This window comes from Lucilia sericata, unplaced genomic scaffold (genome assembly GCF_015586225.1).
Source record: "Lucilia sericata isolate MDLA Ls3-8-SP2 unplaced genomic scaffold, ASM1558622v1 Contig000818F_arrow, whole genome shotgun sequence".
Lineage (NCBI taxonomy): Eukaryota > Metazoa > Arthropoda > Insecta > Diptera > Calliphoridae > Lucilia > Lucilia sericata.
Genome location: NW_023994810.1, coordinates 110,839 through 127,473, shown reverse-complemented (window position 1 = coordinate 127,473; position 16,635 = coordinate 110,839). Strand labels below are relative to the sequence as shown.

Here is a 16,635-nt window from a genome sequence, read left to right as displayed (position 1 = left end):
GATTTCATTTTAAAAATAAATCTTGTTTAACAGCAAAAAATAGTGAAAAATATAAAATATTTATTAGTATTTTACTTATTGTACAGAATTCGGCATTTATCGAAACACTTCTCATTCATGTTTTCCGTTTTGTAGGAAATTTTCTTGAAAAATTAGTTTATTTCCATTTTTTATTTGTCTTGTTTCAATTGTCATTGTTTCTCCTGCAGCGTCGTATTTTTAGTACTATTTGGCAAAAAACAGAGCTCCATTTCTATTTTTGCTAGATTTTGAGTAGATTTTGCTAAAATCTACTAATGAAGTAGATTTTGTTTTGTATGTGAAATCTAGTAAAAATCAACTGAATTTGCTTGAAATCTCATAAGTACTAGATTTCGCTGTAGTGTAAATGGGGTATCAAATTTAAAAATTTATTCAGGGTGTATCTTTCGTATTATGTTCATGTTTGTAAAATTATACGTATATTGTTATTTACTTATTGTTATATACTCAGGATTTTTATTGCTTAGCAATACATGTAGATATATATTTTGTTGAAATTTAAGAAACCTCATCCGATTTTTGGAATAAATATGTAATACGAAAACACATTAAAAAAACTTATTTTTAATAAATGGCTAACCCTGTTTTTTTTTCGAAGAATGGCAATATAGAGCGTCAGCTGTTAAGTTTTGGCGCGAAATGTAAACAAAATTTTATTGTTTGGTAAATTTGCAAATTTTGCAAAAAGTTGTGTTTTTGAGATATTATTAATTTTTTTGCCAATTAATGTTCTTTTAAATTACAAAAAATGGAACCAAGTGGTGGTAAAAAAGTTTTACAGAATACTGGAAAATTTGTATCAGAAACAAGAGCAGAAGGGTAACTTAAATATTTAATATTTCTTGCTTCATTTGCTGAAATAAAGTTTATTTTTCTAGAGATGATTATTTTAATGAAGCTGGTTATAGGCAGTCTAGGGAAAATGATAAAATTGATTCCAAATATGGGTTTGATCGTGTTAAAGATGGCCTGGAAAGAACCGGTTACCTGATCAATATGCATACCGTAAGCAATATTCGATTTTTTATTATTTTTATGAAGTATATGAATATGGTATCCTAGTGAGCCAATCGACTCAAAATTAATGAATTTTGGGCCAGTGTCAATTTTGAATATAATTAACTTTACAAACACCGATATTGACATAAAATATAAAACCATTTATAATGGGATCCGTATAAGACGGACTTCTAACTCTTCCATCTTAAAGCAAATTCTTGTTTTTTATAGACCGAAGTTTTAGATGAAGATCGTCGCCTGGTGGCAGCTTTAGATTTATTCTTTATACAAATGGATGGTTCTCGCTTCAAATGCACCGTAGCCTATCAACCTTATTTGCTAATAAAACCGGACGAAAAACAGGCTATAGAAGTAGCGCGTTTTCTAAGTCGCAAATATTCTGGCCAATTGGTTAGCGTTGAACATATTTATAAGGAAGATTTGGATTTGCCCAATCATTTGTCTGGTCTTCAACAACAATATCTTAAATTAACTTTTCTCAATCAAACAGCTATGACTAAAGTACGTCGTGAAATCATGGCGGCAGTACGCAAAAATACCGAAAGGGAGAAATCAAATACATATTACCTGCAAATGTTGGCCTCTTCTCTAGCTGCCAATAGCGCTAGCGAAAGTGGGGATGGCAGAAAACAATTGGATTATATGGATTGCATTATGGATATAAGAGAACATGATGTACCCTACCATGTCCGCGTGTCAATAGATTTGAAAATTTTCTGCGGCCAATGGTATAATATACGATGTCGAAGTGGTGGCATGGAATTACCCATAATAACACCTCGTCCTGATATACTTGAAAGACCCGAACCGGTAGTTTTGGCTTTCGATATAGAAACCACTAAGTTACCCCTTAAATTCCCAGATGCCCAAACAGATCAAATTATGATGATTTCCTATATGATTGATGGTCAGGGTTATTTGATTACAAATCGTGAAATCATTTCCTGTGATGTTGACGATTTCGAGTATACACCCAAACCAGAGTTTGAGGGAAATTTTATCGTTTTCAATGAAGAAAATGAAATGCATTTGATACAAAAGTTCTTTGATCATGTTATGGAGGTGCGTCCTCATATTGTTGTAACCTACAACGGTGACTTTTTCGATTGGCCCTTTGTTGAGACTAGAGCGGCAGTATATGATTTGGATATGAAACAAGAGATTGGTTTTTCAAAATCAAGAGATGGCAATTATTTGTGCAGACCTTCTATACATATGGATTGTTTGTGTTGGGTAAGTCTAATTTCTTTTCAATTTTAATTGTTCTCGAGCATACATCTCCGCCGAAAAATAATAAAACATTAAGAAAAACTCATTTTATAAAATAATCATTTTGGCAAATGATATACATTTTGGCGTAAAATCTAGGGTTTTCAACTATGTATGTATATCAAATCTATTTTAAATTTTATAAAATATACATACATATGTATGTATATGCATTAAACCATGCATAAAACAAAATATTTGGCAACTAATAACATTAATGTTTTGAATTTTTTTTATTAAAACGAAAATTATTATTTTTGTCGAATTTTCTAAATAATAACAAATTTAAACTTTTATATACATTGTAGGCATCATTAAAGGTTTTTAATTAACAAAAGATGTTGTAGTTTTTTGAAAAATAGGTTCCCTGAAGTTTTTCATAATTCGAGTTTTAAATAAAATTTTGGCAAACGTTTTCTCTAAGTAAAAATTTTAAAGTTTGATGAAAATATACTTTTGGTGAAAATCTAAAATTATACACTCAAAATTAAAATTTTTAAATCGAAATTGTTTTAATGAAATTTCAACAAACATTAAATTATTTCCTGAATTTATTTTTTTTTTGCTTTCGAAAGAATTCAATATTTTGGAAAAATTTTCGGTATCATTTTCGATTGCAGTTTTATCCGAAGATATTTTTTGTAAAAGTTTTTGTTGTAGTAAGTGATATCAGTAATATTGGGTTTAATGTAAGAAATTAAAATTTTTTTGGAATTAACTAAGTGTTATTTTGAACCAAAGTATCAGTGTATTTATTTGAGGATCGCTATTCATAATTAATTTAAATAATTTTTATTTAATTAAAAAATAAATCTCCAGGTTAAACGTGATTCCTATCTACCAGTTGGTTCACAGGGTCTGAAAGCAGTTGCCAAAGCAAAGTTACGTTATGATCCTGTTGAATTAGATCCCGAAGATATGTGTAAAATGGCTGTTGAACAGCCTCAAGTGCTCTCCAACTACTCTGTTTCAGATGCCGTTGCCACATATTATTTATATATGAAATATGTACATCCTTTTATATTTGCTTTAAATACAATTATTCCTATGGAACCGGATGAAATTCTACGTAAAGGTTCTGGTACTCTATGTGAAACTTTGCTTATGGTGCAGGCGTATCATGCCAATATTGTCTATCCAAATAAACAGCAAAATGAGCTTAATAAACTGTCTAATGAGGGTCATGTTTTAGACTCGGAAACATATGTGGGTGGACACGTGGAAGCTCTTGAATCTGGGGTATTTCGGGCTGATATACCATGTCGTTTTCGTTTGGATCCTAATATGGTTCAACAACTAATGGATAATGTTGATCGTGTATTGAAACATGCCCTGGAGGTAGAAGAGGGCATACCTTTGGAGAAGGTTAACAATTTGGATGAAGTTCATAAGGAGATTTGTCAAGCTTTAAAAGGTTTACATGATATACCCAATCGCTTGGAGCAGCCTGTTATATACCATTTGGATGTGGGTGCTATGTACCCAAATATTATTTTAACCAATCGTTTGCAACCCTCCGCTATGGTCAGTGATACTGATTGTGCTGCTTGTGACTTTAATAGGCCTGGTGCCCGCTGTAAGCGCAGTATGGATTGGTTGTGGCGTGGTGAAATGTTACCAGCCTCTAGAAATGAATTTCAAAGAATACAACAGCAGTTAGAAACTGAAAAATTTCCTCCTCTATTTCCTGGTGGACCACAAAGAGCATTTCATGAACTTTCAAAGGAAGATCAGGCGGCCTACGAGAAAAAGCGTTTATCGGACTATTGCCGCAAAGCTTATAAGAAAACTAAAATTACTAAATTAGAGACAAGAAATTCAACTATTTGCCAAAAGGAAAACAGTTTTTATGTAGACACTGTGAGAGCTTTTCGTGATCGTCGTTATGAGTACAAGGGTTTAACTAAAGTTGCTAAAGCAGCAGTCAGTGCAGCTATAGCTTCAGGCGATGCCTCGGAAATTAAAGCTGCCAAGGGTCGAGAAGTCTTATACGATTCGTTGCAGTTGGCCCACAAATGTATTTTGAATTCTTTCTATGGTTATGTCATGCGTCGTGGAGCTAGATGGCATTCTATGCCTATGGCTGGTATTGTATGCTTGACAGGTTCTAATATTATTACTAAAGCTCGAGAAATCATAGAACGTGTTGGACGTCCTTTGGAATTGGATACCGATGGTATTTGGTGTATTTTACCCGGCTCATTTCCTCAAGAATTTACTGTTTTAACGTCACATGAGAAGAAAAAGAAAATTAATATTTCCTATCCGAACGCGGTTCTTAATACCATGGTTAAAGATCACTTTACTAATGATCAATATCATGAATTGGTAAAAGCCAAAGATGATTCTGGCGAACCTCCTGAATATACCATAAGAGAAGAAAATTCTATATTCTTTGAAGTAGATGGTCCTTATTTGGCCATGGTTTTGCCGGCAGCCAAAGAAGAAGGCAAAAAATTGAAGAAAAGATATGCTGTATTTAACTTTGATGGCTCTTTAGCTGAATTAAAAGGTTTTGAAGTAAAACGTCGCGGTGAATTGCAGCTTATTAAGAATTTTCAAAGTTCAGTTTTTGAGGCATTTTTGGCTGGTAACACATTGGAAGAGTGTTATGCGTCAGTCGCTAAAGTGGCCAATTACTGGCTAGATGTTTTATATAGTCGTGGTTCTAACTTGCCCGATTCAGAGTTGTTCGAGTTGATTTCGGAAAACAAATCTATGTCTAAGAAGCTGGAAGAGTATGGAGCCCAAAAGTCCACATCTATATCAACTGCTAAAAGATTAGCTGAATTTTTGGGAGAACAAATGGTTAAAGATGCCGGTTTAGCCTGTAAATATATAATCTCTCGTAAACCGGAGGGAGCACCGGTCACCGAAAGAGCTATACCTTTAGCCATTTTCCAATCAGAACCTAGTGTTCGCCGACATCATCTACGTCGATGGTTAAGAGACAATACCATGGGTGATGCGGATATACGAGATGTTTTAGATTGGAACTATTACATTGAACGTTTGGGAGGAGCTATACAAAAAATTATTACTATACCAGCTGCCTTGCAAGGCTTAACAAATCCTGTGCCCAGGGTACAGCATCCCGATTGGCTGCACAAAAAAATTTCAGAAAAAAATGATGTCTTCAAACAGCGCAGAATTAATGAAATGTTTACTTCCAGGCCAAAGCCTAAGCCAGCAATGACTTCATCGAGCAATGACAGTGAAGCGAAAGATGTGGATATAGCTGATATGGAAGATTTGGCGGGTGTAGAACAAACGACAGATGGCAGGCCTAGGGTAACTAAAAGACGTAGGGCTAACTCAGACGAAGAAGAAAATGAGCCCAGCCAACCTGAGCATACTTCATGGCGTCAAGCGTTGGGCCAACCACCACCCATTGGTACAACGCGTAAAGAAATTGTGGAATGGGTCAAGTTTCAAAAGCTTAAATGGGCTTGGCAATTGGAAAGACGTCAACGTTACAAACAGCAAAATAAAAGACAACGCAGTGATAATGCAAATGATGCCCCAGACCATAGGTCCTCCTCTAAGGGTGCCATATCTACAGCTACGTTGGGTGGATTTTTGCGCAGAGCTCAGCGTACTTTGTTAGATCAAGTATGGCAAATATTACAAATTATACCCGTTGATGATCTAGGTCACTTTACGGTGTGGGCGATGATTGGTGAAGAATTGCACAAAATCAAATTAATAGTGCCTCGTATATTCTATGTAAATCAAAGAAGTCTTGCTCCACCCGAAGAGGGCCAAATGTGGAAAAAAGTAAATCGTGTGCTGCCACGTTCTCGACCCGTTTACAACCTCTATCGGTACAGTGTTCCTGAGCAAGTTTTTAAGGACAATTGCCTGGGTATGTTGGCTGATCTTGCTACTCCCGACATTGAGGGTATTTATGAAACACAAATGTCATTGGAATTCCGAGCTCTTATGGATATGGGCTGTTTGTGTGCGGTGCAACGCGAAGAAGCCAAAAGACTAGCCGGTTTGGCTACTAAAGATTTAGAAAGCTTTAGCATAGAGCAACTAGAACAAAAATCTCAAGCCCACATAAAATACTTGCAAGGCTCTAATGCTAAACTAAGGAAAATATTCCTTTATCAACACAATATACCCACAGCCAAGAAGGAAGTGTGGTCCATTTTCCTAATGGCTAGTAAAAAAGCCATAGTTATTGCTTTAGATACGGTGCGCACAAATCAAATGCCCAACATGAAAAATCTATATACCGCCGAAAGATTAGCTTTGATAAAGAATCTACAAAATCCCGAAGATGCCGAAAAAATACCGCCAGAAGATTTTACATTTGAAATATTCATAGAAGTAGATATGAAACAAGTATATCGCCATATACAAAAGGCATTGTCCACCTATAAGGAAGAAAAGCGCGGACCAACAATAATTTGTATGCAAACGGCTATAGAAGCGCGTAAACTAAGTAATAACATGCCAATTTTGCTGGATTTTCCACAAGCCCAAATCCATATATCCGATGATGCATCTCTACTCTCGGGGTTAGATTGGCAACGCCAAGGATGTCGTGCATTGGTGCGTCACTTTTTAAATTTGAACAATGTAGTGGAGTTGATGTTAGATCAGTGTCGTTATTTCCATGTTCCCTTGGGAAATATGCCTCCAGATACGGTGCTGTTTGGAGCTGATCTCTTTTTTGCTAGATTATTACAAAAACACAACTTTGTGTTATGGTGGTCTGCTACCACTCGTCCCGATTTGGGTGGCCGAGAAGCGGATGACAGCAGATTATTGGCCGAATTTGAAGACAGTATTACAGTAGTACAAAATCAATCCGGATTTTATCCTGATGTTTGTGTAGAACTAGCCTTGGACAGTTTGGCAGTATCTGCTCTCTTGCAGTCGACAAAGATTCAAGAATTAGAGGGTGCATCTTCGGCCATAACATTTGATGTAATACCACAGGCATCTCTTGAGGAAATGATAGGTACGGTACCGGCAGCCACTCTACCAAGTTATGATGAGACAGCCCTTTGTTCGGCAGCATTTCGAGTTATGCGTTCCATGGTTAATGGCTGGTTAAGAGAGGTGTCAATTAATCGAAACATTTTTTCCGATTTTCAAATTGTGCACTTCTATCGTTGGGTTAGGTCCAGCAATGCCTTGCTTTATGATCCCGCCTTACGGAGATCTCTTAATAACCTGATGAGAAAAATGTTTTTAAGAATTGTAGCAGAATTCAAACGTTTAGGCGCCAGCATTATATATGCCGATTTTAATCGCATCATATTGTCCTCGGGGAAAAAATCTGTAGCTGATGCCTTGGCTTACGTGGATTATGTGGTGCAATCCTTAAGAAATAAAGAAATGTTTCATTCTATACAATTGTCGTTCGAACAGTGTTGGGACTTTATGTTATGGTTAGATCATGCCAATTATTCAGGCATAAGAGGCCGTTTACCCAAAGGCATAGATGAAACCACACTTGGTGATGTTACAGCAGCTGCTTTAGCGGCTCAATCTGAAGACCGTTTAAGAAATAGCGAATCTCAAAATTCCGATAATGAAGATTCTGACAATGATGTCGAAGAAGTGCCACGAGCTCCTGAAGACGAAGAAAACGCAGAAGAGGAAGAACAATTGTCGCTTGAATTAAATTGGACCATCAGTGAACATTTGCCGGAGGAAAATGAATGCCGTGAAAAATTCGAAGCTCTTTTGACATTGTTTATGCAATCTTTAGCCGAACGTAAAACTACTCAGCAGGCCATTAAAGATATTTCGCATGCTGCTTTTGATTTTATTATAAAATTGCATAAAAACTATGGTAAAGGTAAACATAGCCCGGGTTTGGATTTGATACGTACTCTTATTAAGGTGCTGAGCGTTGATAAAGGCTTGCTGGAGGACATAAATGAATTGCGCCGCAATATGTTGCGTTTGGTGGGTGTTGGTGAGTTTTCCGACTTGGCTGAATGGAAAGATCCCTGCGATAGTTATACCATATCCGAGGTCATATGTAAGGCGTGTAATCATTGTCGGGATTTGGATTTATGCAAAGATAAACATCGTGCTATGAAGGATGGAATGTAAGTATTATGTTTTGTTATGTGCGCTTGTAAGAGTTTTTTTTTTAATTTTGTCGAGTATTGGTCGGATAAGTGAAAAGAAAGATAAAAAATTGATTCAAATCGGTTATTCCTAACTTATTTAGTATTCCCGAATTTCATTTGATTAAAATTCTAAACCACAAAAATCACGAATCTGACTAGTATTCCAAATGTTTGCGTTCCGGTCGCAATTATTGTTATAACATTTTAAATTTTTTACAGACCCGTCTGGTTGTGTGCCCAATGTTTTGTGGCCTATGACAATGAAGAAATTGAGATGCGTATTATAGATGTGGTGCAAAGGAAACTGATGTCTTATGTTTTACAAGATTTACGCTGCACACGGTGTAATGAAATAAAAAGGGAAAATTTGGCACAATTTTGTACATGTGCTGGTGAGTTCGTGCCGCTTATATCGGGCAGAGAAATCGATCAATTACTAAGAACTTTCCGCAAAGTGGCAGAATACCATAAAATGGATTTGCTTCAAGAAACAGTACATCAAATTATAACTACAAAATAAGATAATTAAAATCATAATAAAACCTGTAAATAAATATAGAGTTTCATTTGTTTTTATTATATATCATCCAATTGATTTTATTTTAAAAATTTTTCGAAATGATAAAACAAAAACGGATCTTTTGAACTGAACTTGTTAGAAGTTAAATGATTTTTAAAATCATTACTATTAGAGTCAGCTCAATTCAATTGTTTCTCCTCCACATTTTGTATTAACGAGTTTACAACACAGTTGGAATTTATGTTTTCTTTAAATGACATTTGTAATTAAAATCTAAGCGGTTGAAGTGATGGGATCAACTTTTACTTCGGGAAATTTGAAGTCAGGGAATTTGGTCATATCAGTTTTGCCATCACTGCCGTATTGCTTGGCAACACGTTCCAATTCATTTTTCATTTCCTTCTCAATTTCGGGGGTAGGATCAACCATTTTGCCACCACTGCAATGAGAAAATTATGGTATTTAAAAGATTCCTTTATGATTAATCTATTTAATTAATAAACTTACGCGCTTTTTTGTTTGTATTCACGTACTTTGTCCAAGAAAATTTGTTGAATGGGATCGGAGGCCTTGCTCATGGCTGGGGCAATGATACCAATGCTACGGCGGGCTTCAACACGCAAGACGCGTACACCATTCAAAATAGTTTGAGACAACATCTAGATATAACAATAAAAATATTAGAATTACTTTTTCTGTCAAGATTTTCATTTTTTTGCCTAATTTTCGGTAACCTTAAAAACATTAAAGGTTATGTAATGATTTTTAACTTGAATTTTTCACAACAAAAACACGGTATTTTTAGGAAATTTTTATATCAGCGATTTTAACATTTTAATTTTTATTTATTGGATTTATTATAAAATTACCTTTTTATATTATGGTTTCGTTTAATTCCTTTAATAGAATATGAAAAAACGAATTGCTGAAAGCTCACTTGCACAAGTATATTTTTTTGCACTGTCAAATTTGACAAGTCGTTTTGTCAGCAAAATGAAGAGTTGCCAGACGCTTTTCTATTAGTAGTGAAGTTGGCTGCAGTTCATTGAATATAATCCGTTATTTTTTATATGTTCACAAATTGAAATTGTAATCTATTTGTGTTTAATTTCGAGCTTAACTGTTTAGCAACGATTAGATTGTATTATTTAATAGATAAAGTCATGGATTTAATATCGGAATGACTTTAAATGATCAAAAAACGATTAGAAATCATAATAGCTTTTTACTTTATAGAAATAAATAATAATGATCAAAAAAACTATAATTATATTTGGTAATTGGCCTCTGGTAGATTAATGGTTAGTGTTCTAATGTGATACTGGTACTGGTAAAGGAGCCTAGGATAGAGGATAGAGCCTAGGAGTATTTCTTCGGATTTGATGTATATAGGTACATCTTCCTTTTTAACTAACTACTTTATTAAACTGAAAAAATATTTTCTTCTAATTGCTTTCTAATTATAAAGTTTTTTAAATGACCTAGTGTTTCTTTGGCCAAAATTAACCCTTAATAAAAAAATCGTGATCTAATAATAACTGTTACATCAAAAATGGATTTTAATGTGATTTTTTATAAAAATTTTTATTGAAATAATGTTTTAATGGGGAAATTGCAAAAATGGCTATTAATAATTTTATATGACAATATTGAATTTTTTATATAATTAAAAAAAAAAAAAATATTCTATTGAGAAAATAAATAAAATCTGCAAAAATTAATTATAAGAAACATTTAATGGTTTTTAAAATAGATTCTTTAGAAATAAGAAATTAGTTGGACTTTGTAATTACTGATATTTTCCATTTTTCATAAGAAAAAAATAAAAATCTGCGATCACTGAAATCGATATTTAAATGAAAGATCTAAAACCGCCTGTCAATTCTTAAGTAAAGCTTCAATAATGAAAATATCTGAAATCTTCACTCATATTATTCCTTAAAAATTAAAACCTAACGTAGACTGTAGATCCCTCAATAATTATAAAATTCTGTGATCACATGATTTTTCTCATCAAAAATTTATTTTTATATTTATTTTATGAAAATCCTAAGAACGGGTTTTTGAGTTGGCAATCAAATGGCAATTAATATGTAATTAGATTAGTTAATCTAAAAATAAATTTAATCCAATGTTAATACCATTTGATGTTTTTGAGTACAAGATTAAACTTCGCAGTGTTGCCATACAAAACAACAGAAAACTTCACTGTTTGTTATCAAAACAATGCATATTTTATAAAAAAGAAGAAGACAATTGTAAATTTAATATGAAAATTAATGAAAACTTAAATTAAAAACAAAAAAATGTATTTTGAAGTGTCCATAATTTATACTAATCAAAAAAAAGAACATTTTAATGTTTATATTTATAAAAATTGTATTAATTTTTTTGCATCAGCTGTTTACACTTTTGCATTTCGTGCTTAAGATTAAACCACCTCCATTGGGCGCTTAAACTTGCAAACAAAATTAACTAATTGAGTACTCAAAAACATCTTTCGAGGATTAATTTTAATTTAATCGCTAAATGGCCCTAAATGGACTACAAATCCTTAAATAACGCTCATACTGCTAAATTTTACTTTCATATGAAAATACTAAAATATTCATAAATAACAATTTGAGTTAATAGCTAAATCATGAACTCACAATTTCAATCAAAAGTCGATGCTATTGATAAGCAATACGTTCAAATTACACAAACTTTTTGATGCTCTTTCGTTTTTTTTTTGATCCTCAGTTTAAGAATAAAAACACAATCATTAAATTAATTTTATGTATTTTTTTATTTATTTATTTAAACTCGAAAAAATGTTTATATCTTTTAGCCTAATCGCAAATGTAATGTTTTCAATTCTCCAAAAAATAAAACAAAATAATTTATATTCCTTAACTCACACATTCACAATCAAAAAATTCCTGTAACTTTTTATAATTCAGTATTTTCTTTTATTTTTTTATACTTTGTCAACTTCTGTTTGTTTTTATTTTATTTATTTATTTATTTTTTTTGGATTTTAATGTTTTAATGAATATTGCAAATATTTAACTTGAATTGTAAATATACACTTGTGAAAAGTTTTCACTAAATGTTATTATATGCTTTTAGTAAATATATATATTTTTTTTTGTTTAAATTTCAATGCGTTTTTTTTGTTCTTTTAATTAATATCATATTTTTCCATTCCTTTAAGTATTTAGTTGCTTGAATGTTAACAATATCGTTTTTAACATTTTTTTTCTTTAATATTTTGGTTAATACATATTAAGTTTTATAAATATTTTGTATATTGTAATGTGTACGTGTAGTGTCTACTTTCAAAAATTGTTAATCTGCTTTGGTTTCAAATTATAATTTACGTATTTTATTTTATAGCTCTAAATAATGTATCTTTGTTTTTAATAAACTTAAAAAGATTTAATATAGAGTTACATATATTTCAAATATATTTTGTTAGTCATCTAATTGGTTTATTTCATTTCTCCTTAAGTACTAAGTTGAAATTTTTTTAGATCATTTTCGATATAATAGGGCGTTAGCCCCTATACAAAGTTCTCTTCAGAAAATTGCTCCAACATATTCATTTATAAACATGATTAAATTTGTCATAAAATTTCCGAATTCGAAATGTAAAATTTCAATGTCATTTGAGATTTTCTGAGATTCAAATGAATTCCTAATGAGAACAATTAATATTTGTTATTTTCCATTTTCAAATTATCACTATCAATTGATTTTTTTTTCTTAAAAACAAGAAAAAAATGTATTATCAATTGAGCTTATCGGAATTACTATTGAAAATTGTTTAGTTTTTACTACAACGAAAAATTTTGGAAATTTCAAAATCTAAAAGTTTTAACAGGTTTAACAACTGCAAAAACTAATCGAATAATGAACGTCATAACAAGTTTCAATATATACTTATCTGTATTTTAGGTTTTCATAAACCGATTTGCATTTAGAAAATAGAATTTTTATCTTCAATAAATCATAAAAAAATGTTTTACAACATATTTTCCATTATAGTTTATCTCCTGTTTTCGTCATGTCTTCATATTTTTATCGTAACGATAACTTCATCTTCTCGATAAACTATAACCGGAGATTGTGATAGTGGATCTATGAGTGCTTAATTTTTTTTCTTTATAAAAGAGTCTATAGTTTGGTTTGTGTCTTATAAGTAGTTTAAAATTGGTCACAAGGAATTACTTTAGTTTTTAGAAAATCATAAAAAGTTTAAACAATTTTTAAATCAAATTTATTAAGAAAAGTTAAAATATAAAATATTATGTTTTTTTGTACAACAAATACCAAAGTAAAATGAGAATTTTAAAATCAAATAAAAACGCTTTTTACAGGTTTGGAAAAAATCAATTTCTCGGTATGTTAGCTTCCATAACACTGGTCGACGACTTTTATTCCAGAGCCAAAAAAATAAATAATGGTCCGATTATGTATCTCGCTTACCACTTCAGTTGCGTTGCTAGTTGCCAAAATGATGTGGATACTGAACGTTTTTAAAGCAATAGCTTGGAAACTTTATAAATAATAAATGATTTATTCATTAATAATATTTGTCCAATGAGTTTTTGGATGACTTAAACCATTTATATACTGAAATTATTATCATATTTTTATCATCAACTGAAGTTCGGTTGCCATACCTAATCGACTCATACATTTCTCGGTATGTTAGCTTATGGATCCATTCCATAACACGGATGCGTTGAATCCCAATCCGTTCTCTGAATTTCTTCATCACATCAGGGATTCGAGATATCGTGTCCTAAAGTTTGAAACAATATTGAAAACCATCTGTGTAAGTCCATTCTGTCAACTTTAAAATAAAGGCTTAACATCTTCTTCGCTCAATCTTTTAGAAAAGTTTATAGGCCTGTTGTATTAATTTTAAATATTAATTGTACGTTCTCTGAATTTCTTCGCCACATCTGGATTCGAGATATCGTGTCCTAAAGTTTGAAACAATATTGTGAAACCATCTGTGTAAGTCCATTCTGTCAACTTTAAAATAAAGTCTTAACATCTTCTTCGCTCAATCTTTTAGAAAAGTTTACTTTGACCTAGGTGTTAAAATTTGTTGGCCTGTGTTATTAATTTTAAATATTAATTTGCCCGCATATCTGGCTCAAATAGAAAACAATATAATTAATAAGTTTAAAATCAAATGAGCACAAAAAAATTGTTCACTAGAAACCGATTTAAAAATTCGAAGACGTTTGCATACGCTCGTAAATTTGGCCCAAATACGAACCCTATTTAAAATGACTACAATTTATTCTACCTCGTCTACAAAAGTTCTTCAAATAAAAAACCAATTTAATTTATAACTTTTAAATCAAACGAGAGCAAAAAAATATATTCACTAGAAACCGATTCAAAAAATCAAAGCTCGTAAATTTGGCCCAAGGACGAACCTGGATTTAAAGTTTCTAACATTTTGTTTATATCGTCTACAAAATCCCTTGAATATAGTTTAAAGGTTCAGAAATATAAGCATTTTTCAATTGTCACCAAATTACTAGAGAACAAATTCAAAATTAATTTAAACCTTTACATGGGGCCTTGAAAGAATATCAACTTAAGGGATTTTAAACTGAGAACTAAATATTTCTAGAACATAAACTTTCTATAAATATAAATTTTATAATAAAATAAAGTTAAATATACCTTTAAATTAAAAAAAATATATATATTTAAAATAAAAAAGATTTTTAATTGTTCACAAAAATTTAAAATAATTTATTGATTTTTTTTTAATTTTTTTGTTGTTGTTTCTTTTAAATTACTAAATTTTTAAATATGGTTGTATGTATTTTAAATGTTATTTGTATGGATGTGAGTTTTTTTTGTTAATTAAATGTGTAAAATCGTAATAATAAGTGTCAGTACATTTTGTTTTTTTGTTAAACTAAAAAAACAATATTTAATTTTAATTCTTAAGGAAATTTAATATTTCTTGTGAGAATATCGTTTCATTTTTTTTCAACTAAAGTGTTTTTTTTATTAAAATTAGTTTAATTTATGTTTATTAAAACTACTTTGAAGAAGAGAAAACTAAAAAACAATTCTAAATAATTGAACTTAATTTAATAATTATTTTCTTTAATATAATTGCAAATATTGCTTTTTATTTCTTCATGATGTTTCTTAATTGTTCTTTTTTTATGTAGATTTCAGGGTGTATTTTTTAGATTTAAATATTACCTGCAGTGTACTTTTAATATTCGATCGTTCTGCTACTGAAATATTTATTTTATTTTTTTTTAAATTGAATTCTACATTAATTTTGTTCAATAAATTATTTATGTGTTGTGTATAAGTGTTATAATGAATAATTTTTTACTTTTCTAAATGTATTTTTGCAATATTTTTCTTTTAAGGTCTCTTCTACTTGGTTTTCTTTATTTAATTCTACTTGGGGGGGTTTACTTTTTTTTGTTAAATAATTTAAATATGTAATTGAATAAACTTAAAATAAACTATCACAAAATCAAATACTTAAAAATCATAAATAAACAAAAAAATTAACAAATTAAATAATTTTATTTTTTTAAATTAATATTAATTAAATTTTTTTTATTTTAAGTTTTTATAACATTTTTTTGTATATTTTTTAAAATTTACATTTGACTTTCTTTGCGCCACTGGAAAGTGCCAGATTTTACTCCAATACTTGATGAACCCTGCCCGCTGCTAGAGAGTATATTATTTGTACGTCTTATAAGTTGGGCAGCAGAATCGAATCGGCTGCGTATTAGACGCATTGCTGGATTTGTGGTAATGCCACTACGTTTGCTCTTGCTAAAATAAAAGTAAATTTTTTAATAATAAATTTATAATTAAATGTAAAAATATGGACAGAATTCGCCCAAAAATTTCCTAAAAACGGATGTTAAAAACTTCATTTAAAACTAAAATTCTATTTTTAAAACCAACATCCGCGGTACTGAGAGTACTAATTTGCTATATGTACGTCGTTCATAACAAATTAAAAGAACGACAATTGTACGGAAAGTTTTGAACCGATTGGAATATTTAAAATATTCGTATTTGCAGCAATCAATTTTAATTTTCTATTACCTTGATGAACTGGCTTGGTTCTCCTTAAGATTACCCAAAATTATACGCATATGAGTATCGCGGGCAAAATGATTATCGGGTAATGCCGATTTTCCACCCGAACAACTGGCACCGCTACTGCCGTTCATACCCGATGCACCAGCACAATCATCAATATTATTGATAGAGGGCAATTGGCCGGGAGAACTTAGCTCACTGCTGGGAGAGTGAGGTGGTGTAGCATATAAGGGTGACATACATTCCATATCATAAAGATCAGCCTCATTACTGGCCATATGAGAAGCTGTAAAGTAAAGGGGGAAAATTATTGTCTTTCTACTTATGTTAAATATCGATAAAAATCACTACTCACCCATTTGATGTTCACTGAGATCGGGTAGAATTTGTGAATGCCTTTGGTGAGCAGAATTTTTGTGAGCCAATGACGAAGAGGAGGCCGAATTATGTTTTGCATTGACCATGGGTGAATTTTGCACAAACGGATTGTTGCGAGAGCTTAGTTTGGTTTGACGCTGCAATTGTTGGGTAAAAGTAAGAGGCGCCTATTTCAAAGGAAGAGTGCGACTGTAAAATTTTAGTTTG

General features: G+C 31.4%; 3 protein-coding genes across 5 annotated transcripts in view; 1 reads left to right on the top strand and 2 right to left on the bottom strand.

The window, feature by feature from the left end:
* Positions 1-662: 662 nt before the first annotated feature.
* LOC119608281 (DNA polymerase epsilon catalytic subunit 1) lies at positions 663-9,008 on the top strand. The gene is made up of 5 exons (XM_037962639.1): positions 663-861; positions 921-1,047; positions 1,273-2,295; positions 3,151-8,405; positions 8,649-9,008. Exons 1-5 carry the CDS (start codon positions 791-793, stop codon positions 8,947-8,949), a joined length of 6,777 nt encoding a protein of 2,258 aa, XP_037818567.1. The 5' UTR covers positions 663-790; the 3' UTR covers positions 8,950-9,008.
* Positions 8,986-10,008, bottom strand: LOC119608282 (ATP synthase-coupling factor 6, mitochondrial). Its single transcript, XM_037962641.1, has 3 exons — positions 9,819-10,008; positions 9,457-9,608; positions 8,986-9,388 (listed from the first exon to the last, which is right to left on the bottom strand). Exons 2-3 carry the CDS (start codon positions 9,606-9,608, stop codon positions 9,223-9,225), a joined length of 318 nt encoding a protein of 105 aa, XP_037818569.1. The 5' UTR covers positions 9,819-10,008; the 3' UTR covers positions 8,986-9,222.
* A 5,552-nt stretch (positions 10,009-15,560) lies between these two features.
* The window catches only part of LOC119608302, a 64,358-nt gene continuing 63,283 nt past the window's right edge, over positions 15,561-16,635 (bottom strand). For all 3 annotated transcript variants that reach the window (XM_037962670.1, XM_037962671.1, XM_037962672.1), the window contains 3 exons: positions 16,406-16,595; positions 16,054-16,336; positions 15,561-15,774 (listed from right to left, as the gene is read on the bottom strand). In XM_037962670.1, coding sequence (XP_037818598.1) covers positions 15,594-15,774; positions 16,054-16,336; positions 16,406-16,595 — 654 coding nt within the window. In that variant the 3' untranslated portion in view covers positions 15,561-15,593. The remainder of the gene's footprint in view (positions 15,775-16,053; positions 16,337-16,405; positions 16,596-16,635) is intronic.

Coding starts and splice junctions, on each gene's coding strand:
- LOC119608281 (XM_037962639.1), top strand. CDS start 791: ATGGAACCAAGTGGTGGTAAAAAAGTTTTACAGAATACTGGAAAATTT. Junction 862..920: donor TCAGAAACAAGAGCAGAAGG/GTAACTTAAATA, acceptor TTATTTTTCTAG/AGATGATTATTTTAATGAAG. Junction 2,296..3,150: donor ATATGGATTGTTTGTGTTGG/GTAAGTCTAATT, acceptor ATAAATCTCCAG/GTTAAACGTGATTCCTATCT.
- LOC119608282 (XM_037962641.1), bottom strand. CDS start 9,608: ATGTTGTCTCAAACTATTTTGAATGGTGTACGCGTCTTGCGTGTTGAA. Junction 9,389..9,456: donor GAATACAAACAAAAAAGCGC/GTAAGTTTATTA, acceptor TTCTCATTGCAG/TGGTGGCAAAATGGTTGATC.